Source organism: Meleagris gallopavo, chromosome 4, assembly GCF_905368555.1.
Source record: "Meleagris gallopavo chromosome 4, MGAL_WU_HG_1.1, whole genome shotgun sequence".
NCBI classification, from domain to species: Eukaryota; Metazoa; Chordata; class Aves; order Galliformes; family Phasianidae; genus Meleagris; species Meleagris gallopavo.
In genome coordinates this window covers 16,213,913-16,240,324 of record NC_139407.1, presented here as the reverse complement: position 1 = coordinate 16,240,324, position 26,412 = coordinate 16,213,913, and the positions used below count along the sequence as shown (strand labels likewise).

At 35.3% G+C, this 26,412-nt stretch overlaps 1 protein-coding gene across 5 annotated transcripts in view; it reads right to left on the bottom strand.

The window, feature by feature from the left end:
* Positions 1-2,080: 2,080 nt before the first annotated feature.
* Positions 2,081-26,412, bottom strand: part of CCSER1 (coiled-coil serine rich protein 1) — a 623,472-nt gene continuing 599,140 nt past the window's right edge. For 4 of the 5 annotated variants that reach the window (XM_085222271.1, XM_085222272.1, XM_085222270.1 and 1 more), the window contains one exon: positions 2,081-11,322. In XM_085222271.1, coding sequence (XP_085078397.1) covers positions 10,840-11,322 — 483 coding nt within the window. In that variant the 3' untranslated portion in view covers positions 2,081-10,839. The remainder of the gene's footprint in view (positions 11,323-26,412) is intronic. The other variant, XM_085222273.1, reaches the window with a different exon arrangement.

Sequence of the window (26,412 nt, the reverse complement as noted above, 5' to 3'; positions counted from 1 at the left end):
AACAGTGGTTTATAGCAGATACAGAGTGTTGTTCCGCTTGTGTCTTCTGGGCTACCTGCAAAAATTCTACTTTGAACATCATGTTATGTAGCCAAACAACGCATGAATTACTTTGCTGTTTGATGAATATTGTTTCACTCCAACTAATAGTAACTTTTGAGATACTGATGTGATAGTGAAAAGATTCCCATCCTATTGTATCATAAAAAATGAGGACAATCTATAGGGAAATAAGGAAACATTTACAATGTGTGAACACTGAGAAATTCTCAGGCACTTTTGACAGTCACCATACAAAGGCTAAAACATCCATCATCTTGGCAATACAGTCAAGCTTCACAAGTTTCAAAAAAGCGTTATCACTTAAGGGAGTTTCTGTGGAAACTGTATAACCTGTGGAAATTTCAAACCATTTCAATCTAATTTTTATTTTAATTTACTATCATTGAGTAGAATAATAATACAGCAGTTTAAATTCATAGGAAAATATCAGTGTTCTGTATAGATATGGGATGGCATAACACTATCAAAATTAGAAAGTATTCTTCTACTGATATACTAATAACGTATTTTTTATTTTTCCTTTGAAGATATACACACATACATATATGCATAGTATATTTATTATATATGCATATATATATATGTAAACAAAATATTAGGCCTCATATTCCAGCAAGGCACTCAAATGCTAGAAGGCAAGAGTATATACATCACTAAAATGGAGAAGATATTGAACAGTGTAAAGGAAAAGAAACAAAAACCTTAGAACAGAAGATACATTTTTAATGTTATCAATGAGAGAGTGGTAGACATGTAAGTACTGCGAAATGAGCTTTAACATTTCCTGGATGCAGAACTGGAGGCCAAACTGAGAATTTCTGAGTTGGGACTGAAAACGGTTTGTTGCTGGTGGAGTAAATAAACCTGCTGGACTGAGAATACAGTCCAGAGGAATTCTTCACATACAGGAATAAGCTGAAGTAGCATTTTTGCTCTTGACAAGATTATCAGGTATTACAAAATCAGCAATCATTTTGCTTCTCATACTTGTTTTATTAATAGAACACAATGATGACATATTTTATAGCCTTACAAACGTGAAAATTTTTTAATGGATTTGAATAAAAGTAATAACTACGGCCTTTGAAAGCTAAGAGGTTCATTTAGATATACTTCAAGGAAAATGAAGCAAAGTAGAGGAATATTGTGGAACATGTTTTCTTAAAATACTGTTAGGGACAAAAAGCAAACATAGAATATAGGAGAGCAGGAAGTTGTACAAATAAAAAATAAAGTCAGGCCTTGTTTTGGTAATGGAAATTAGTATTTTTATGCTAAGAACAAATGGGAAGCAGTGTAGGGAACAGAGAACTGTTGTTGATGCAAAACTACTTCAATACTCAGGAAATAGTGCAGAAAGGACTTGGCATTTTTCTGTAACTGTCTGATAGCACAGTAGCAAATAGCTTAAATCTACAATTCTCATCAGAGAGATTAGAAGAAAAAGGCTATATGTCTTATTAACAGATTTTTTCATAGCATAAAGATTCTAAAGTGTTTGCATTTATTCAAGTTCAATACGTATTTCACCAACATAAGTTTGAAGAAAAGACAAATAAATGTAAGATACTTGAAGGAAAAACAGCACAAGATCATCGTAGAATAACACAGGATTTTTATTAAACATTTTTTTTTTTTTTTTAAGAAGGGAAATAAAAGTGTAAGAGCCCTTTATATTAACTTCAGGAATGGAAATACCGAATATACACTTCTACATTAAGACCTAAAATTAAAAGTTCACATAAATATTCAAAACAGTAATATACATTTTTGTCATAAAATGTAAAAGTAAAAATTATGTCAACTAGAAATAAGAACAAACAAATGTCCATTAAATGATATGAATAGAATCCTGTAGTATTGTTTAATGAAGTGCAATAACTCCTCAAAGTAACTCACACCAATTCCATCCTCAGTAATCCTATTAAAAAAACAAACTAACAAAACACAGCAGCATGCTGCTTGATATTCTTCAGAGACAAAAGTGTTTGTTTTCAAAGGCTGTGTTGTTGTTTGGTGGTTGTTTTTTTTTTTTTTTTTTAGTTAGTTGGTTTTGTTTGTTTCAGTCAGTGCATGAAGACTGAATTTGAAAGAATCAGGTTCTTATTGCACATGAGTAACATAAACTCAAAACTATTAAAAGAATACAAATGAAAAAAATCAGAGAATATGGTGATACTCAAATCAGAGGTTAGACAGTGTTATGCTTCAAAATTTTTAAAATATTATAGTAATATTTACCTGTTAAATGAAAATTGGGATTTAACTAATTCATGGCTTTGTAGGGTACACAGTAAAAATCACCAATGAACTTTTCCAATGAGATCTTATACAAGTTTTTCTCTGAACTTAAATAGAAGCTAATTACTGGGAGATTGGATACCTTCACTACTGTAAGTGTGACTCCAACTCTATCTTAAATTACCTTTTTAAGTGTTATCTCTCAGAATTTTCTTCTTCTAAAATTTAAGTTATATTCTAAATCATCAGCGTGAAATCTTGAACAGCAAAATGTCTTCCATTGCCTCATACAGAGCTGATATTTTTTCCATGTTCTCCAACGATGTATTTATTTACACTCGATTCTTACTATATATGTGAATATTTTCCTCCATTTCTCATAGTTGTAACTTTTTAAAGTCACTAATTCATGTACTATATATTGTTTTTTCAATTACTTTTAAGAAACTGTTTACAACATGGCTGCAATGTTATTCAAACTAAATGGACTTTTAGTATAATATAACACAAATATCATTAGTCCTTCAAATTTTATATTGACAGCTAGTTCTAAAAGATTGCCATCCTGAACAGCAAGATAGTCATAATGATGTAGACAATGAAAAAAGGCTCATATAAAATTTCTAATGCTAATAAACAAAGCAGAATTCTCTGTAGTTCAAAAATATAAAAATAATAATAATAAAATGCCTGAAACACTCTACTGACCTCCTTTAGATTTGAAGAATAGGTATAATTTTCAAAAACATTTAATCTCTCCATATCAGTTTGAATTTCACATAGGCCACACTGTTTATGGAAATATCAGTGTAAAATTTTCTCAAAATCATGATAGTCATTCATTGGAAAGTGAGAAACAAACAAAAGAAACAAGCAAAAACAACAAATAACCTTTAAAGTAGATGTAGATCTTGATATACGATCTGGATCATGGCCACCTTCAATGTTTCCTTGTTATTTAGAGAACACTGATACATAGTATAATGGCACTACTATAGCCTCATGAAATACTATTATATAAACCTATTTCGGAAAGTTAGAAATGAATACATGATGTGCAAGGCGTTTTAGATAAATACGCTCTTTCCTTCCGATTCTTTTCTTTGTTAAAATGCATTGGTGTTGTTCTGCTTATACTTCAAGCAAACATAATACTATGGTAATAAAAATATGCGAATTTTCTTGTACATGGAATTACCCTTATCCATATTTGGTGGCGTTGAGTAATCATGTTTCTGTACTTCAAGAAGTTTATTTTACAAATATTACTTTAACATAATTCAAAGAAAACAGCTATGTAAGGAAAAGCAGCTATCAACCTGCTACCTTTTACCCTTCCACTAGATTTTTCCCTGTTAGAAAACATCTGTTCTCCGCTTACATGGATTTTATATACTGTTGAGCATCTAGCTCAAAATCAAAATTCTTACTCAGTGATGCATCTGATTTCTTGTATTCTTCATGTAACATTGATCCATCTCTACATGCAATGTGCGGAATATGTACAAAGTCCTTTTATTATCTCTTTTCAAATTCTTCGCCACGAGAACAAAACAGATTTCTAAAAAAATTAACGATTTGGAAAACAAAGCACAATGTTATAGCTGGACTGAAGCAGGCCTGTGAGCCTTGAAGAGTATTTATACAAAACGAAAAATACTTTTTATATATCATACCTTTCAAACAATAAATAAGAATGAAATTGTTTATGTTAGAAAATATATTATTTGTTTGGTATCTTCCCAAAGAATCAGAATTTTTTTTTTTATTTTTTTTACCTTTATGAGATTGTTTACATGCTTAAAGTTAAGCAGAAAATTCTGAACCCTGTTTAAATCAAGTTTTGGTAAGAAAATTAATACAAGCTAGTTTGTAATTCACATTAAGCCCTCATATAAAGTGCACTGACATAATGGAAAAATAAAAATAAATTTAAATTCTACTAATACTGTTGTTATCCATATACATTATACTTACCCTACTAGGGCTTTTTCAGTGTGATGAAAAAGGGATCAAATCATGTAATATATTTGTTTACACAGGCGCTTAAAATTCTTTTTGGATAGATTAAACATTTTACTGAACAGATATTAAGAGAATCCAGAGGAGCCGTCTTAAAGCAGAAATGGTGATGTGGTGCAGCCTGTCTGCATAGTCAGCCTATGCATGTATCTATACGAAATGTTTCTGAAAGACAGGCACAGCAGGGATCACAATACAAAACATAAGGCAACATTATTTGTACACAACAAAAACCTTTATTTGTGGTATATTTTATTCTCTGTCTTGTCTAGAGATTTGGGAAACCAACAGATAATGACACTTGTCACATCCATCAGGGTCTCTCAAATGTTGCCTAGTTCAGATCAAACTGAATAGATTTTCTATCTCCAGAGATTAAATAGAGACCTTCAGGTAAGTTTATTCTTGCTCTACTTTACATAGGCAGGATTACTTTTGTAGAAATCCTCGACAGTCCTCTGTATCTTTAATACAGGGCTGAGGGCAAAACTCATAAAAAGAGTAAGATTTGCTGGTAACGAAGGCAACAAAAATGGCACATCCAAAAATATTTAGCAGCACTACAAAATGCAAGTGACAACCATGGCTACTAAGAACTTACAGGAAATCGATGCTAATATGTTACAGAATTTTTTTTCCTGAGGAATGTTTTAAGTATATTCCAACAACAAAAAAAACAACCATCAAATATTTCTAAAATAGATCAACAAATAAGTTCCCTTACCATTACCTTTGCAACAACACAAAATCCTTTAAGTTCATGCAGTTGCCCTAGGAAATAAACTGCAAATCATGAGCCCCTCAGAGGACAGATTTCCACTGTCTTTTATACCATAAGAAGTTAGCGTCATGAGCATCACAGTGTACATGTACTCAAAAATTGGACTAAAAAATCTGTGAGAAAGCACAATCCAAACAGCTAGAGTTTACTAGGTTTAAAGCAGCACGTGACACTTTTATCTTTGACTTGATTGGCTAAATCCCAATGAAACACATTCTGCAGCTGCTGAAATTTCCAAATGATGTTAGGAGTGCCTTATGTAGAACATGCTAGAGTAAAGCAAATACAAAGGCAGCTATAACCCACATGATTTGAGAGTGCTCTTCTCCTGAGAGGCCTCTGTCAAGTTCTTGCTGACAACAGAAGATTAAAATGTGTCCTGGAGAGGATGCTACACATTTCTCCAAGATGAGAGAAGGCCCCCACCACTTTCCTCAGCGTACATTCAAACTCTAATCCCTATTTTATCTGGCATTAGCATCAAACTGCAAATTTTCCTCCAGAAAATAAGTAAATAAATAAATAAATAGTCATCGGTGCAGTCTGGAAGAAAAGAGGCTGTGAAATATTTCATTAATGCACTACAGACCCTCATTGTTCCAGCCACACCATAATTTTGTAAGAAGACTGCAGTGGATTTTCAGACTTATTTCAAAGTTTTGCTAGAAGTCACTGTTACTCTACTGTATGAGGGGATTTCATTTACGACCTTTGGACTTGTATAAGATTTTGGTGTTTTTGTTGCTAGTGTGGTTGTTTTGTTGATGGTATTCTGTTGTTTTATACCTGCATACTACTACAAAGAAAGAAAAAAAAAAAAGTAAATTTTTCCTAGATTGTGAGTTGGTGTTTCAGTTGGATCAAATTTTTGAGATCTCCTTTTGCGCATAAGCTGAAATAAGTTGGGCTAAAGGGCCACAATTCCAGTTATCATATGATGCACTCAGTGTAACTTAACTGAAATCAATAGTGCGCTGATCAAACCACTGGAGACGTAACACTTACGCCACAAGAGCAGTCAGAAATCCCTGGCTTTTGGGAAAGATGAAGTCACCAATTTTTAGGTAACGACTAGAATGCACTTGTGTGACAAACCTGAATAGCCTAGGTAAGCTTTCAAATGCTCCAAATATGCAAAAATCTTAGCCAGGAAAAACTTACAATCAAAGCTTGCAGAAAGAAAGGCATATAAGAAAAGCCTATTTGGCATATCTGAGTGTATTCTGGAAGTAAAAGCAATGAACTAAAATGTTAACAGTCTGTTTTAAAAAAAGGAACCTTTACCACCTGTTTCGTTTTATATATAAAAGGATGGGCTGCCTTTAAAAAGCAGCAAAAATTTATCCTATGGAATGCTTTCAGATGCTACCAAATTCCCTAAACATGGGAGGGATTTTGTGAAAAGTCATTTCCTTCCAGTATGGAATTACCATTTATACTTCATCCACACACACAAAAAATAAAAAAACAAGACAAACAAACAAAAACAAACCCAACAAAACAAAAAACAACTCTTCCAGTGTTTTGAAAACTAAATATAAGAACTGTGCTGGACAGATGTTTTCCTCCCATCTTAATAATTTATAATTAAGATTGGTCCTAGTGTATTATTGCATGCTATTCAGTAACCAGGTTGGATAGGGCCCTAGGCAGCCTGGTCCTGGGGGTGACATCCCTGCCCGCAGCAAGGAGATTGGAACTTGGTGAGCTTTAAGGTCCCTTCCAATCCAAGCCATCCTGTGATTGCATGAAACGTATCTTGTAAAATGTATTTACTCTAGGGAAGCAAGGATCATAATAAAGACATTATACCATTTCATGCGTGTACAATCAATGAATACATGGATGTTATAATTAAAAAATACACAAGAAAGTTAGGCTAAACAGGTTATCGTGCTAAAGAAGAGTAGATGGAAATCTTACCCTTATCCTGGGCTTGACTGAGAAGGCTCCAAGAGTAGCGATCTCCAAAAGAGATCCTTCCCCAGTGGTAGTCACCTCTTAAATGGGGTCTAGGAGAGTTGGAGCAAAGCTCCACCCCTTCCAGTAGCACAGGTGAATTGCCTTCACCTGTGCTTCCAGGGCTGATTCATGGCTCGCCTCAGGTGGTCAATCAGAGGTTCAGGCTCTCATCAGAGCCTCTCAATCAGAGGTTCAGTTCCCTTACAATGTGTATCATTAAAAAGTACTTAGGGCACATGAATGTTTCTTGTGCCAAGTGACTGCTTCAAAAAATGGGAACTGATTCAAATGGAAGCAGCTTTTCTTTGGGGATTTTCTCCTTCTTAAAATGCTCTCTATAACACTGTAAAATATGGAAGTAACAAGAAGAAATTTTCAATGAAATTTTACAGTTATGCTTCATGTACAGAAACTTAAAAAAAAAAAAAGTACTTCTGTAGCAAAAGAAAACGTCTTTTCCCCTGGTGTCTTTGGATATGTACAGCCTTGGAGAAATGTATAAATCATTCTATACATGAAAATCTTAAAAAACTAGAGATTTTTAGTACAAAGGAATCGATTTACTGAAAGAATGTCCACATGCCATTGCTTTATGATTTAGTATATACACAAGAGGATCAAAGGACCTCTTACAGTTACTGTTGTACTGTATATTAACATGTGGCTAATATCCTTCTCTGGGTGAGATTTACACTTAGTATTACAAATAACATAACAGTGCTGAAAATACTGATACAAAACAGTTTCATGATGACATTTTAAAAATATTTCTCACTTTAATTGAACTGTTTTTTTTCCAGTTTTTTTTTTAAGATTCAGTTTTATAAAAGATTTTCCAAGAAAATAGTAGCATTTAAAATGTATTTTTCTTTCTTTCTTTTTTTTTTTTTTTTTTTAATATGTAGATGGATTTATTTAATAAAATGTATTCCAAAAGTCTGTTCTTCCAGGAATAAAAAAACAACTACAGATATAGTATAAAGTTAGAATTAAAGAGGTTTTTTTTTTGTTTGTTTTTGTTGTTGTTATTGTTTTGTTTCATTCTTTTTTATTATTATTATTTTGTTTTTAAATGTAGTTGTTGCATATTTGTGTCCTGGAAAAAATACCCTTGATTGCAATATATGTTAATTTATGTACAGATCTCAAATATAATTGCATACATCAACTCTTGAGATTAGCAAGACTGAAATATATTGTTATCAATAACTAACTGTGCTTTCAATCTACCATAACTGTAAGAGATTGCTCAGAGAAAACCACAAGTCTTAATAGTGAAATTCTGTTATTACTATTTCTTTTTGGTAGAGTTTAAACTATCAGTTTCTGTGCAGGCCTGTGAGTCTTTAAAACCCATAGTTAATTCGGTCTAGCTATGTTAGCAATTTTTTTTTTTTTTTTTTCCCCCCAATTTTGGCAGTGGCAATATACACATAAATGTATAAAATCACAAAAAAAGTTTGGCAAATGTTTATACTGATCCTTACGTATCCAGCTCAGGACACTCAAAATTATCATCATAACATATTTAGACAAAACTGGGTCTTTTTAACATCAGATAACATTATCCAATTTCCTCTACTCTAATTAAAACCCTCAAGAAATAGAATTCTGAAAGGTTAGGCTGCTGAACTTTGCAGAATATCTGCCAAGCTCACAATCTAATTGTTAATGTATCCAACCCTTGCCTTCAACTAAATATTAAGTAGTTTAGCAGATATGTTTAACATTAGGTAAGATTTATTTCATTAATTCATTTTTAATTCATTTTATATGTGTCACTTACCTTTAAAAGTCAATTAGCAGTTATAAAATCATTTTCAATCATTTGCTACTTTAGGTGTCACACTAGTTTGTTTCTTTGTGTGAGAATGCGCTATTCCCTTACCTTTCATTATCTATCACCAGTTAAACAGAGATGTGACTTGCCTCAGATCTGCCTCAATCATATTTAAACATCCAGATTATAAGCTACTAACTATAAATCCTAATATCATTCAAACAGATTAGCTGCCATCAGAGAGGTTGCAAACTGTCATGTTCAGTATATACCACATGTTTACAGCATCCTGTCCACGATACTTGTTTTCAAGCCCTTTAAAAGGGGAAAACTGGTTCTTCTGGTGCTGACAAGCCTTCGGGTTCTGTAGCATGATCAGATGAATACACATTCCCATGAGATTGACAAGCTGCATGTCAGGTAGTATTTACTTCATCTCACTTGCATTTAACATGTCAAGACTAGCAAACCTGCGGAGTTACTATATGCCGTGAAGTGCAGATACGGTCCACACAAATTACAATTTACACAGATAGTTTAGTCTTGGTAATAAGATAATTCCACTTAATATAGTCTTTCACCCTTTCTTTTTTTTTTTTTTTTTTTAATTTAGCAAGTAAAATGAAGTTATACGATCCATTATATAGAGGCTGCTCTGAAAGGAATGCCTTTTATCTCCATGGAAACTACAGTAGATACAAAGAGCACAATAACACTATTTGATAGAGAAAATTCTCAGCTACAAAGTACTAGTTTTCAACCATTAGCTATGCATCTCTTACCAGTGATGAACAAGAGCCTGCATGCAATGCTCCTAAACATTTGCACCAGCAGGGGTAAACCACTGTTGCCATCACTACTGCTGAAACACATCACTCACAACCTCATTGTGCTCACATCCACTGTTTGGTCTCCTTAAATGCTCAGTGAGGATCGATAAGTGTCAATGGCTGCCATTTTTTCCACATGGAGGAATTCAATAATACACCTTTGCTTTGTGTATACTTCCATCAGATACCATTTTGTCAGACTGCTCTTCTGCTGCCATCTGTTGCATGGCAACAAAATGTAATGGAATATTGTTGGAAGGGATCAACCTCTATCATTCCACTAACATCCACTTCTGATACTAAGTGCTAACATAATAAAATCGGAAGCATTACTTTCGGAGCAGCCCTGGTAACATAGACTGTGACATTGTGTCATGAGCGATATAGTGTCTGCAGAGAACAACTATCACCTCAATGTGATGTGTGCTCGCAGAACAAAAAGACCAGAACAAATATAGCTAAAAAAAAGGTAGGGAGAAGAAAAAGAAGATTTAGAAATTAAGCTGTCATCATTATTTTCTGTTCCAATTATTCTGATTCAATTACCCAGTGAGCCTCTATGATCTTTGCTTGTAGATGAAGAAATGTCACTTCCTCTAATTATGGCATGAGGCCTTGATTAAACATGTAAGCAAGAAGTGGGAACACACATCTACAAGTGAGCAAATTTCACTGTAGGTTTAACAGGCTTAGAGACTTCTTACTCTTTATTTCCTTACTCTCTATGTAATTCAGTAGGGTTTACTAATTATGTAACTATTCATTCCTCACATCTACTTTAACAGTAACATTATTAAGCATACATAGTATTATTTAAGACTACTTTCTAGAACTTCAGGGGACATTAGTGGCTGTATAAAGACAAAAGGAAAAAAAAAAAAAAAACAGCCAATTTTGGACCAGCAATGCCAGCCCAATGGTCCCATTTATTCTACCAGTAGTGACTTCTGCGTGACAAACCAACCTAGTTATTTAGCAATCTAGTTCATCCTTTTCCTACAGTTCCAGATGGGAAAGTATGAAACCTAGAGAATGTTAATTTTTAATCTATTTTTTTCAAGTAAAGGTAGCAGCAGGTAAAGACTTATTACTCAGCTCTGTGTGAGCTTATGTTTCCTTTCAGTGGACTCTTAATCTATGGCAAGAAGACAAGAACCTTGCTACCCATCTTGTTGACCTAAAGTCTGCAGCTCTGCTGTGTGTAAATTGTGGTGAAGAAAAACATTTTTCCTACTGTACATATGTAAAGAGATGGGTCCCCTTGGAGGCTGTCCAAGTCTGCCTGTGAAAGTGGTGTGCTGCTGAGGTACAGCAGTATGGTCTTTTGGAGCTCCTGTGAACAGTGGGTAGCGGTCTGTCTGAGATGCAGGCTTTGCTGTACTTGGTGCTGTGGTGGCCAAACCATTCTGCGTAGCCTCTGAAGTGAAGGCTTCGTAGGCTCCTCTAGTATGCTTGATGACTTCCACTATCTCCTTCTCTTTCAGGAGGTTGCTCAGACACAAATTAGACAGTTGACAACTCTTGCTTTCATAGGCCGTTGCTTGGTTGTTTGAGTATCTAAAAGGGTCCTCGGTGGGAGTATGTGCTGACTTTCTGTCCCTTGTGCTGAGATTTTGGCTCACCATTCTGTTTGGATATGTAGCCTGGAGCAAATAAAAAACAAATGAACAGAACCCAGAAATTTTAGTAACAGAACATCTTAGCAGGAAAATAGCAGAGAGTACACAAAACACTCCTCACTATATCACGATGTATAATGTACAGGGCTGAGCATTGAAATGAAAGGTGAATCTCCAATGCTGCTCAAACTCCCAAAACTGCTAGCATAAAATAGAAGAACTGCTCATTCATTCAACAAAACTAACATTGAGAAATACTTATCATATGTAATTATTTAAAGTATTTCTTTAAATAAATAACTTAAATCAGAGTTTTTTTTCAGAACTTAGTAAAAGGATAAATATTAATCTTATAAACAGATTTTCAAGAGCATTAAATATGATGGAACAACAATAATTTCTATTGAATAAAGATCAACACTTAACACTCTAAAATATTAGAAAACATTAAAAACATCTTTTAAGAGAATCTTCATGCCTCATTTAAGCTCAACTTTCAATGTCCCTTGAATTTAGGTGTTTTACAGTGTACTTACACTTAAACACATGCCAATGTGCTCTGCTAGAGCAGAGCAGTAATTTCACTTCAACTGTCTGAAAAAAGTACAATGTAAGAATTCCAGCGTGGTAATAACTTTGATTTGCTTGCAAATATGCACACACTGGTACTTCTTAAAAATAAGGGCAATTTATCTGGCAAGTCAGATCATCTTAGATTTCTATCTTGTGTGATATTTCATTCTGACCTCTGAACACCTAACTGGGAAGGATATAATTGGCCTGTGGGACTACCTTTAATTATTCTCTCAAGCATTTAGTACATACATATTCTTGGAGTCTAAGTAAATTGTAGATGGGAAAACAGTAGAGTTGAAGCAAGATTTTTCCTGTTCGGTGACTGTAATAGGTAACTTCACAAGGAGATATGTTTCTGGCTGAGGAATTGTAGTAGCGAAGCCACAAATGTTCAGAAGCCTAGTGCCTGGAGGAACTTGAACTTTACGTCTTCGTGGCTTCATAAGAAAGCTTCATCTCTCTATAAATTTTTGCAAACTATATATGACACCAATTTGCCCAATAAAGCTTAAATAGTTGGAAGCTGTGTTTAAACGAGTTTCAAAAGCTGTTGATGTAACCTACTTAAAATCCGTTATCTCTGCAGTTATGTGAGGATAGATTCTAATAATAGCATCAGTTGTACTTTATTTTCTAAGCTATTTTGGAATATGTGTTTTCCCTTGTTTTATTCCTGTCACACTTACTGACAAAACCACCAAGTTCTACCATTCAAATGGAAAAAAAAAAAAAATTATTACAATATACAGGCTTTATGCAACAGAACTATGACAGTACACAATAGCAGCTTCTTGACATTTACATTGCTATATGGGCTCAGGCACTGCAGAACAAAGCTAAGAAAATGAAAAACACTCCCAATCATTACAACAATATTTTGCTAGAAAAAAGTCCTTCAGGATGCTTCCATGAAACTTATATATTGTTCCAGGACAATCTGTACTACTCTAACTGCTTTTTTTTTTTTTTTTAAAGCAGTGCAGAAGAACGATAAAAATCAACATTAATGGCATGTAACCTTTTTGTTTTATTTAACTGTATAGTCATGCTAATGGACCTTCTTCAAAACAGATTCAAAAGAATACTTCAATTCAAGTACTGTTACACATTTTACATCAGAAACAGCAGTTTTGAGAAAGATCAATACTGGCATAATATTTTTCCTTTTTAATTCAGTACTAATTGTGTCCAGACTAAAAAATGGGAGTAGAACTCTTCTGAAAAATATTGCTTAGATTTTCTTGCCTGAAGCACACAGATGTTGAGCTGAAATTCAGTTTAATTCCTGGGGAAACCTAAGTTTAGTAACTCCCCTCCTCCCCCCATGCCAGTAAATAAAATCTTCCTACTGGGACAAGAGATTCAAATTCAATGCCCGGCCAAAAAATACATATGTTTGTAGTATGAGAGTTTCTGAAGTTACCATATGTCAACCTATGCCTTCTGTCAACTGAAAAATTGTTGGTCCATTCCACAACAGCTATACAAATTGTAAAAACACCAGTTTATCTAAGTCTGCCCTTATAAATGCAGATAAATGCTCTTATAAATATAAACTAATAAATGTATTTCATAAAAGCAAAGTAAAGCATTGAAGATGTTGGACTTTCATATTCTTGAATACTGCTTGGACCTTTTATTAAACAATATTTCCTTTCACATTCTGAGAACTATACTTCAATAATAAAAATAATTAAAAAAAAAAAAAAAACCAGCTCTTTAGTAGCTGCTTCTGTAAATGAAATTATTTAAATCGTTCCCCAATTGAAGGAATCAACTATGACATAGGAGTAATCAAAATGGTGAGAAATAAGAAATATATGTTAACATACTTATATATCATAGAACTCAGAAGAACTTCACAATGAGACATCTAGTCTGTTCTACACTTCTGGCAAGGATCAGCTTAACTCCATATTGTTCTTGATTTATTTTTTAAGTAGCTGGTAAAAAATATCATCAATATAATCTCTACTTTTCCCTCAGATATACTTTTCCACAACATTATCCTTACTTTTAAGGAAGGTATTCCTAATGTCTCAACAAAATCATTCTGACTGCAAGTCTATTTCTTCTATTTCCATCTATCAGGGAAATGAAGAAAGAGTTACTGTTTCATCTTTGAATAACTATTTATGTCTTTGAAGAATGCTGTCAAGCTACCTCTTGCTTTTCTCTCCTCTAGAATTTAAAATATTGTATCGATCTTTTATTTTTGTCTTTTAGATCTTACTCACCCTCACTTGCCTTCACTATAGTAATTACTTATTTTTAATAATTCAACATTTTTTCTTGAAGTAGATGGTTCAAGAATACAGAATTTGAAGTATTTCCCTGATCACCTGGCTAGCCACAACAGTTCCAAGACTTTTAATATAAAATTATTACAAAGTTGTTCATCTGATTGCCATCTTATAGCCATAATTTTTCCTTGGTCTTTGTTGCATCTCATCATTTTTCTCTCCGATCTTTTGCCCAATATATCATTCTATATTCTGGTTTTACTCATTAACATGTTTTCTACCCTGCCCAACTTCACGCCATCTTTAAGCGTAATAAAATTTTTCTCTAGTCCATACCACAAAACCCTACTTATTATAATCTACTGTTTTTTAACATTGGGTAAGTAGTATCCAATAATAGTTCTCCAATTTGTTCTGTATTTGTTTCATTTAGTCTGCACAATACATTTATAAAACAATGTCAAAAGCCTGACTATAAGCAAGAAGTCTGTCAACTACAGCTATTTTTTTCTAGCCAGAAGGCCTGCTACCGTTCTGCTCAATGAAATTAGATTGGTTTGGCAATTCATTTGATTTGTTATCAATGTTGGCTCTTGTTCATCTTGTTTTCTTCTCTGTGCTTATAAATACTTTGTTTCATTATTTGCTTCAAATATTTTTGGTTTTATTTTTTTTAGAAATGAAGTTAAACTGATGGAAAACAAAATAATATACATTTAAGATGAATCACAATCTTACTCCAACACAGAAAAAAAATCGACACTAGTGTTGGACAGTGATCTGCTTTAGTAAGAATGCTTTCATGACAAATTACTGAAGAATGCTCTCATTGTGTTGTACATTCACCAGGAAAAAGTTTAGGAATGAAGTGCTTCTCTTCTTACAGCTACTATTGAAGTGCCTATGAAAGCATATCTTATCCATTTAATCAGCAACTATACTTCTACCTGCTTCCTTTCAGCTATATTACTCAGTCAAAAACAACATGAGCCATGAATAATCAGTTAAAGCATTTTGCTTCTGATGGCTATACTCTTGGATACAGTGGATACAGAGGCTAGATCACCATTGGAGGTCTTAGGAATGACATCTTGTCATCCTAAGAACGGCTTAACAGTTAACAGAACAATAATAATTAACAAGAGTGTAGGAAAAAAGTTTTTTAGGTTATACCAATAAGATACATTTTAGAATTAATAGAGAACAATCAACTGGTTTTGAAAATGAAGGGTGCAGAACATGTCCAAAAAAAAAGGCATATTTTTTAGCCTGGGTATCAGTAAAAGGTACAATATATGATGATAGTATTTTTCATATTGCTATTTTAACTTGATCTAGATTAAATATCCTATTGTGATTATTTGACACTGCAGTGTTTCTCTCCTCTGAAAGTATTGTTCTGGATGATATATTTTCATCTTAGAAAACACATGCTGGATTTTTAAGTCACCAAAATATTGGCTTCAGGTTTTTGACTGTTGTATGTATGTATGTGTGTGTGACAGTCATTATGTACCAATAAAAGTTTAATATATGCACATGGTGAGGGAAAGTTCTTCTCAGTTTTGTGAAATTGCAAGCTGAAACTTCCTTATATTAATCAATTAAACAAATATCAGGTGGTGACAAATGGACCGCTACTTTAACTAACTTTTAAAACATCATAAAAATTTATAATATACTACAGCACTCCAAGACATTGTTTTAGCTTGATATGAATATGAAATGGTCAACAAGAAATGGCAGAATCCTGCTGTCACATGTATACCTAGCCACAGAATTGAGAGAATTTAATAGAAACATTGCCAAAAAGCATTTGCATTGTCATTCATGACAAATTACTGAAGAATAGCTTCTGATAAGGAAAAGAGAACAGTGGACTATGAGGAGTCAAAAATCAACAAAAAAATGCTCCTTTCCCTCAAAAAAAAAAAAAAAAAATTCTCACTCAAAAAAATGACAGAAAAAGCATGCAATGACATCTAATCCTACTAAGAACTTCTTGCAAGTTTTCTTTCACAATCACTCAAACACTTACATGAAAACTACCGTATATGCACAGTTCAGAATAGTTGCATTTTAATTTGCTCCTTGAAAATACTTAATCCAACTGAGTTTTCTTGCTGGTCCATTTTTAAATTATTCAGAATAAGAAAAGAATCCCAGAAAGAAATGCAGAACAGTAGAAACAAGATATACAGCATCAATAACAACGCTACAGAAAAACTTGAGCTTTTATTTCTAACCTATTTATCCTGTAAAAGTTTAATGCAAAATTCTCTGCATTGAACTTGTAGGTACCAACTGTATTCTGTAAGGGTTAGACATGAGCAAGCAAAGCCACAATCCCAGCACATCTGTTTGCCAATTCGATAGCTGAATCCTTGTCCAAAACTGAAGGTGGCTTCATGCCAGCTATGTTCTAGCCTATCTTAGAGCAGCTGCAGGGTTGTTGTAAACTGCTGCTTGGCAGTGCTCCAAGAATCTGATTTGGCAGCTGGTGATTACTGAAGCAAAGAAATTCATTCATCACTCTCCCTTGCATTTCTCAGTAACTCAGATAGAACCACTAACTTCTCTGTCCCAGATATCCTCACATGCCACCCTATAATCTGCCTAATATTGAGCTCAGGAAATAGGTTGTTCCTCACTAAGTCTGCAGATGAAACCAAGCTGGGACGAAGCGTCAGTCTGCCCAGGGGAAGGCCCTACAAAGCGATCTGAACAGTCTGGATCACTGGACTGAGGCCAGCAGGATGAAGTTCAATAAGAGGAATTGCCAACATCCTGCACTTCAGCCACAACAACCCCAGGCAACGCTACAGGCTTGGGGCAGAGTGACTGGAAGACTGTGTAAAGGAAGCAGGGCTGGGGTATTGATTGACACTCAGCTGAACATGAGCCAACAATGTGCTCAGGTAGCCAAGAAGGCCAATGGCCTCCTGGCTTGTATCCAAAATAGTGTTGTCAACACGACCTGGGAGGTGATCATCCCTCTGCACTCAACACTGGTGAAACTGGACCTTGAGTACTGGGTTCAGTTGGGGGGGCCCCTCACTACAAGAAAGACATCAAGGCCCTGAAGCATGTCCACAGAAGAATGAAGCTGTGAAGGGTCGGGAGCACAAGTCTTACTAGGAGCAGCTAAGGAAAGTGAGATCATTCGGTCTGGAAAAGAGGAAGCTCAGGAGACCTTAGAGCTCTCTACAACTACCTGAAAAGAGGTTCTGGAGAGGTGGGGGTCAGCTTCCTCTCCCATGTAAGTAGTGATAGAACTAGAGGGAATGGTCTTAAATTTGTGCTAGGGTATGTTCAAGTTGGAGATTAGGAAAAATTGCCCTTAAAGAGTGGTCAGGTGCTGAAATGAGCTTTTCATGGAGGTGGTAAAGTCACTATCTCTGGAGATGTTCAGAAAAAGTTTAGATGTGGTACTAAGGGACAAGGTTTAGTGGGGAAATATTGGTGGTGGGTGGACTGTTGAACTAGATTATCTTGGAGGTCTTTTCCAACTCTGGTGACTCTATGAGCCTGTGAAACGCAGCCATGAAATTTCTTTCAAACAATGTATTTTGAATACATATGTCACTGAAAGTAATGCCTCATTTATCTTCATGGAAACTGCAACAGTTACAAAGAGCACAATAACACTATTTGATATAGCAAATTCTCAGCTACAAAACAGTCTTTTTTCAACATAATTACAACAATTGGCTATGCATTTCTGCCAGCAATGTGCAAGAGCCTGTCTTGTTATCGAGATCGGCCTCTGACACTGTGGGACAAGGTAATAAATAAAGAGAGATTTCTTTTGGAGCAGCCCTCATATAAGGGAGGAGGGGGGAAATACCTCCTTTATCTTAAATAATATCTTAAATAAGCCAAGATTAAAAATTGTCTTAATAGTACAAAACATCTGGATCTGAATTTCCTGATCAGATATACAAAACAAAAAAGTTCATGCCATCTTGCTAAAGGAGTCTATTTCTCAAAACCAAACAGAACCTATTTCTCAAAAATAATAATGACAAAAAAGAAGAGATGGATTTAACATTAAAATAGAACTTTGATCAGCATCATGATCAACCATTCATTAGGGTACATTTATATGAGGAAAATCTAAGTATTTTTGGTTTTATTTCACGTTGGCGCTAAATCCATGCAGACTGAGCCAAAACTTGTAACTTAATGTGCTGCCTAAAATGTTTGGTTCATAAATGGTTCTGAGGATTACTCTATGAGAAAGTCATTCTAACAACTTTTTCTTATATTAAGATTAAAAAAAGAACAGCATTCAGCAGCTCACTTTCAAGTAATGAAAATTGACTACTCATAGAAAAATTCAGTATGGGATATATTAATAAAAAAGCACCGATGCTGCCAATTAATCGCTTTCCATTTTCAGATCTAATGAGTGAAATATGACAAGAGTTAACAACAGGACAATGTTGCTGCAGGAGATTTGAAAATGGATATTGCTTCTGACTATATTGTGATAAAGTACTGATGTAAAATGACAGCAGAAGACATGAACTACAAAAACACTCCCCAAAAGGTACAGATTTTTAAGACGCCTATGCCCAAAGGCAACTGAGAGTCTTAAATACCTATAATGTAATTCTTCCAAGTAGAGCAACTTTCTTAAATATATCTTTCTGACAGCTGGCATAGAGAGTAAAACCAAGCAAAACACTCTCTCGCCAGTGTACCCGTGTATCCTGACAACCAACTAACAACACTGCGTTTGAAGAACAAGGTTTTACCACCCCAAAGGATTTTTGTTTTCAGCGATGTTAAAGGAAGCACACTCTGAAGAGAGTAATTATTGTGACAGAAGCCTGAAGACTTTCTGGATTCCCTAAAGATTTCTACCCCTTCTTTTGTGTTTGTGAGTACATAAAGAATACAAAATGTAGTATGAACTACATAGCATAGTAAAGCTCGCTTGTCCCTTGTTAGGTCTCAGCTGGACTTCAGCACTTTTTGAAGAGCTGTCTCCATTCCCAGCTTAGCCCCAAATTCCTAAAACATAAAGCAACATAAAGAAGCCATGAATGACAACAACAAAGAAAGAGTGCTACAGTCCTCCAAAGGATGAAGCCCTGCACAATGCTTTTGAATTTATATCCCCTTCAGATGCTTTTCAGGCTTCTGACAGTTTATGTAAGTGCAGATCTAATTTACCAAAACACAGGTTAACTCCGTACTTTGGTATGCCAGATCTGTCACTATGTCAGCTCTTTAATTCCGCCACCTCCTCACTATTGTACTTGCAGCTTTCAGCCTAGAGATGATCCAATACAAAATGCAATTTTCTTGCAGCAAGTAATAGCTCCTCATTCAAGTCTCTTAAAAGCACTCTTTCATATTAATTTCAGCAACACCTAGACCATAAGAGTAGCTTTTACAACCCAGACTTTAACCTACTGGTGAACGGATTCTGTCTTCTGGTAACACGTGATGCATGAAATAAACAAAGCTCGATGTGTCAAGGCATGAATCAGTATCAACAGGTTATGGGCAAGAAACAGCTGCTGAACAACTTGCAAGCTCTACTGCCATCAGTTACAGAACAAATGCAGGCAACATAAATCAAAAGCACTGCTCTTTCTCCCTTTCAGCTTTCTGCAGCATCTTTATTTAGTTACTGGAAGCAACAATGTAGATGCTAAAATGCATGTTGTTTTCCTGTGATGCCCTTTTAATCAACAGTCCAGCTGAATAACAGTGACCGAGTGTTCAGCTAAAGTCCTGTAAAGATTTCTTGACAATAGTACAATAAGTAGCCTGCAAAGTGCTGATTTAAGATATTCCTCTTTTCAACGTGTAGAAGTATCCTTGAATAAATTTAATTTGTGTAACTAATAAAACATAGCTAAGGCAACAAAGTGTTATTGTTTCATAAAGTAAGAAGCAAATAGTGAAGAACTTTCAGTAATGTGTAGTAAATTGCTACGCTGCATTCTCAGTACTGCATTTCTAGGGCTAACTAGAAAATCCATTACTAAAGCTACTAAAAACTTTTGCATAGTACAGATGTTTACAATGCCTTTCAAATTAAACATTTTCAACTTTGGAGCCATTCACCACTGTAGTCTTATTCTTCCACAGAGAAGAAAAATCACTTAGTTACTGAGTACCCCTTTATCATAATATATGGCTTAGAATTCTTATAACAGTTAAAATGCTAATGAAAATGAAATCAACATTGAGGATGTTTTAACAACACGACTACAGAACAGTAGAACATACTATGAGGTAACAAAATTTATTTTACAGAGTTTTTACCTAACGTATCCTCAAAATCAAAAAGTCAGTCCCAAGGAGGTTTTGGAGTTTTCACACTATGGGCATAGAGACAAAAAGGTGAGAAAGCTGCAAATTCCTAACTGGGGAAACATCCTGTGTTTAGTACAGGTCAGCTCTCCAATGCCAGCAACTCCCACGTGACCTTTGTTTCTTCTGAATTCATGCAAAAGTTTGCTTTTGGGACATATTCTTTACTGATATCCACCAACCCCCCTCAGCTTCTTTGAGTAGTCACAGCTACTGCAGCTAGAGATTAAGAAACTACCTTCATTGAGCTCTTCTTGTACATGTACTTTTGTTTACAGGCAGTAGAATCTAGACTAAGGAGCCAAAGTTGCCCGTGGACTAGACTTACCCCATGTTCACACAGCATTTTGGGTCTCACTGTCTCTGTGCAGCCCAAGAATTAAGGGCCACACGTGCCATGCTTTTAGTTAGTGGTATAGAAAGTCACAGGTGCTACACTTGAGATCCTTTTGCGTAAGTGAAACCTAAATTAATGGATAGCAAATGGCAAAGTGGATCCAAGGGAACACTTGGTCACTTCCAGAGACCATACTTCGTGCAATATGAGCAGTGAAGTATGACACCAAGGTCCTGAGTATACACTAAGAGCTTGCTCTAGAATTACAAGCAGGAAAACTGCACAAGTGCTAATTAGCCCTTTTGAAGGATAGTGCTACTCATCTGACATTTATTGCAGTGCTAACACATTGTTCTGGCTTTGCATGCTGAACTAGTACTTCTGCACAGCATCTGATGTGCCACGTGTACAAAATAAGTTGTTCCAAGATCTCCACCTTGAGCCTTATCTATTTTTCTATGAACTGCTTGCCTGAAAACTTGTAAATCCATTCTAATCTCAGGTCTAGCATATGGTCACTAAAACTTCATTATCACACCTGCAGGTCGTCTGAATCAAAACTTAAAAATTAATAGGTAGCAAGTACTTTCGATAACTAACTTCTATTATATACACGCTTAGTTTTTTTCCTATAAACTTAAGTTCACAGTTATATGGTTATTTATTATCCAATCCTAATACCACCGAATATGATTCGGGAGGTGATTCTACCCCACTTTTCTGCTCTCGTGAGACACCACCTGGAGTACTATGTCCAGTTCTGGGGCCCCCAGCACAGGAAGGACATCGAGCTGTTAGAGGAGAAAAATCAGAGGAGGGCCACAAGGATGATCAGAGGGCTGGAGCACCTCCCCTATGAGGACAGGCTGAGAGACTGGGGCTCTTCAGCCTATGGAAGAGAAGGCTCCGGGGGGACCTTATAGTGGCCTTCCAGTAGTTGAAGGGGTCTACAGGAAAGCTGGGGTTTAAATTTACAAGTTGGATTTGGATTTGATATTATTTACTGAAAAAATTATTTACTGTGAGGTGGTGAGACATTGGAACAGGTTGCCCACTGAGGTTGAGGATGCCCTCTCCCTAGAAGCATTCAAGGCCGGTCTGAATGGGACTTTGAGAAACCTAGTCTAATGAAAGGTGTCCCTAATTATAGCAGAGGATTGGAACTAAATTATCTTCGAGGTCCCTTCCAACCCAAACCATTCTATGATTCCATGCTGCTGTGATTTCCTATAGTTCCAGAAATTCCATCAAAAAACACGCGCGCACACACATACACACACACACAAAGGCATAAATTGTACTTGCCAATACCTTATTACATTACATTCTTTAACAATAGTTTCTTTTTTAAAAAAAACAAAAAAACTTCCATTAAAATGAGTTCCATAAAGTAGCAACCTTACTTCTGACAGCAATGAGGCCTCAACACATAAGAACAATGAGTAAATTGCATACACTGTCAAATGATGCTCAGCTACTGCTATGCTAATCAGTGACACTATCCCTCAGCTCAACATACAGTCTGCGAAGGAAAAATCAAAGGACTATAAGAAGGGCAAATTGTATCCTACTGACAAGAGAAGAAATTCTAATTATCCTTTAATTGACTTGACTATCTATTTTTATTATAAAATTGATGACAGCAAGACATCCCTAAAGGGAAAGAAGAAATTATATCTATATAAAGGTACCTGTTCAAGGAATGAAATATCTCAGAGTAGCCAAATTTCTTGTATTTCTAAAATAAATGTCCACAACACATTTTCATGGTTAGACAAAAGCATGATAATATACCTGCAAAGAATCCCTATCCTTAATTAGTCAAATTCAGTGTTTCCAACATCACGCAGAAGTTGTTTAGGCTTTTATGACAGAATGAAACTCTCCTAATCCATAATGATACTGATATTCCTAAGTCAGGGAAAAAAATATCAACTGTATGAACAATGCACTACAGTACAATGTTCAGTGAAACTGATTTCACCTAGGACAGAAGAAATGGCACCTACAAAACTAAGCTGAGTGAATCATTCCATGTCTAATATTTTAGGTACTGACAGTCACAGAAAGAGGTAAAGAACAAATAGGATTCTCTTAGAAAAGTGCAAAACAAGAGAATAATTTAACACCAGTAATTCAAACTCAAAGACAACACCTAAAAATATATATATTTTTTCCCCTCTATCAAAGCAACTGACCCAAGAATGTGTTGACATTATCAGTATGGAATTGGTGTTTATAGACTCTGTTTACTCATAGGGAAAGATCTTATTTCTCTTCTGTAAATGATTTTACAGGACACATTGCCACAAGGAGCCCACTAAAACAAATAAAATGACAAAGAACCCAACATGGCACAGAAATGTTGCAGTCCAAAGATGATGCTGCTGGCAAAATAAGCTTTTTCTATTTTATCTTTTATCTTTATTTCCTGGAAATATAAAAACTATTAATGTGGATATTTCAAATTATTCAGCATTTCAGTTCCTTGTTATCCTCATCAAAATCATATTACATAAACACTGTAAAGAAAGAGAAAAGTTAAAAAGCAAACATAAATAAGCAGCCACTGAAATCTCTTATTCTGCTTTTCTTCATAGGAGAACTGAAATTGAAAAAAAAAAAAAAAAAAGCAAAAATCCTGAATTACCTTCATCCATTTTTGCTTCTTTATTGTATAGCACAAAGGAAGGTTAGCAAGATCATATTTCATATTATACTATATTTTATCTATATTTGGCACAATGCACAAAGGGAAGGATTTATGACTTCCTGTTGCAACATATCCTTTCATCACAAATGTGATAATTTACATTTTCTTTTCCTTATTGCCCTTACCATCGGTCTTTCACTTAACAAATGTAATAGAAGATGATTTACTAACTTACGTTTAAACATTTTTTCAGATGTAAATTCATGTTGTAATGTTGACTTACGAATTACTGTATAATAGCTGCAAAAGTAGCCAAGAGTTTTAGGATTTTTTTTTTCCTACTGAACATCAGCTCAACTGTTAACCTTAATGTTTGCCATTCTATTTCATTAAACATAATTTCATTGGAATCCCAGAAATTTTAAATATTTAAGTGAAATCATTCAATCCACTAGCAAAACTTCCACTGATTTTATTGCTCGGGATCAGTACATTATGTTTTTTTCTTGTCTGACTACCATGTGCTTTTGTCATGGCAATCTTTTATTCCTCCATCCACCTAAATTAAGGGTGTATGTTTTTTTGTATAACTCCTAACAAACAAACAAGATAAATTCAAAAACAGTGTTCTGCAAAAAGATTTCTTAATACATTTTAAGAAAAATAACTGAAAAAAGAAATATTTAATCTGATTAGGTGTCTTGCAAGATGAACACTGATTGGCTAGAGCTGAATATCAAAGAAATGTTCTAGAATAATTAGAATAATAAGGTATTTTGCCAGTAATAGACATAGAGAAAAGAGGATAAGTGAGAAACAAAAGGCTTGTGATGTGGTTTAAAAAAATCAAGGCTGATGATCACTTTCTATCTTTTTTTAAAAAAAAAACAAACAAACAAAAAAGCCCACAGCCAGGGCTGCATCTCTGTTCACCCTGTACATTAGTCCTAAACAGAAGCAGGAGAATTTACAGCTAAATCTGACAAGGAAAACAAATTTCTCCTTAACTTAAAGTATTTGATCATCCTCGCTGGCTTGCTGCCATGCCACTCCAGCAATAAGTAGCCCAGGCCTCTCTTGAGCAGTGATCTCCGATCTGACCATCAGAATTCCTGTTGTAAGCTCAAATCACCATTAAGCAGAACTCCTTCATTCTGTTAGCGTTATGAGTGTCATAAATGTTCTCAGTGTTTTACCCCACCAACCAAAACAAATTGTGGCTTACCTATAAATAATCCATAATCAAAAAACTTGCCTTTTTGGTTGAAAAGCCCCAACCCTTCAAAATGACTAAAAACTTAGCTAAGGTAGCTAAAAAGGCATCATACTTAAGAAAGCTGGATAAGGACAACAAAATACTGCACATGACAACGAAGCTGCCTTTGGGCAGCATACCATGCTTGCCAATTCATTGAAAGATAAAAGATGGGTAATGCTTGAAATTCATGAAGAAAGACAATGTGCAAACACACAGACACCCTGGGGGTTGATAAAAGATTGCCTCAGATTAGACTGACATCCATAAACTCATAAAAGCTTACAAAGCTCACACAAGGGACTTCCCTAACTAACCCAAGAGCACATTTGAAGGAAGCTATGCAGGCTGTGCTTGCAGTGCATCCTAGGCGATCATTATTTAGGAAAGCTTATATTACAAGCTGCTCCTATCTACTTAAAATTCTTGCCTCTCAGCCATTAGCAACCCTCTCCTATAAATTCCATAAGCCTTGCAGGAAACAGGGAACACCACTGTAATTCAGGGCACATACCTGCTCCGTTGCCTCCCAGCGTCATTACTGCACGCCATCTACCTTTCAGCCTCTCAGACTGAATCTGGGTAAGGGCCAGAAGATGCTTATTCACTAGTTTGGCAGTTCCTTGCTTTGGTCCCAAACTAAGGAATTCCTCAGCTATTGAAACAGGCTAAAGAAAGCGTCCTGGAGTAAAAACAGGTGTACTGATGCTATTCATGCCTATTCCTTCTGGGTGTGCTGAAAAAGCACTCTTTTCTCAGGAAAATCAAGGAGAAATTTCAATGAATTAAGTCATAAACATTTCCGGATCAAGTAGGGCTAAAAATAATGAGTGTATTGGGCACTGGAGCACAACTGAGCATATTCATCCAAACATATATCTAATTTACTACTGCCAGGATAATGCTGAAATCAAATTTCCCTGCAATTGGCTGAACAGCAGCATGCAGAGACACTACTCACCTTAGGAAAATGCGAGCAGTAGGATGCATACCAACAGCTACTTACTACATGAAATAACGTTAGTTATTTCATGTAGTAGGTAGCTACCACATGAAATGCAGCTCACTTCCCCAAGCCAAACAGGATAGCTAGTGATTTGTGGCTTTTCATGCAGAAACAATTAGACACCTCTTGGCAGGCAAGCTCCCATGCAGTGCAATGGGAAGGAGACCAAACACAGAAGCTCTATCACCAAAACTGATTGCCCTAAACCTGCAACACAGCCTAAATTTTTCAGCCACCAATCAGTTGTTTCAGTATAGTATGCATAGTATGTTTCTGCTTTAAGGAAATTCATGCTTAAGCAGCATCACTCTCTCATCTTCCTCTTCCTGACCCTTCTCTTTTTGCACTTACTCTTTTTCCTTGACATGCAGCTACAAGGAAGAGGAGCATGCAAAGCTGCTGCTATTCCAAAAATTGATTTGTTGAACAGTCGCAGTGAAAATAATAATCATTAAAAAAAAACAACAGGAACTGTTAAATACTCCTGACTGCCAAGCTGCTTATTCCCCAAGCTCTGAAGCATTTGACCACAGGTGCCAGAAGGGAAGAGAGTACTGAAGGAGGAGGACTGAAGGAGGAGCACTGCCCTTTAAAAGCACATGTTAGAAAATAAATAGGAAGTGGCTGCTGTATGTTAAGTAAAGCACTCTCCCTTTTAGTATCTGAAGATCAATGTTAGAATGAAAAGATACAAATCTTTAAATGGGAAGA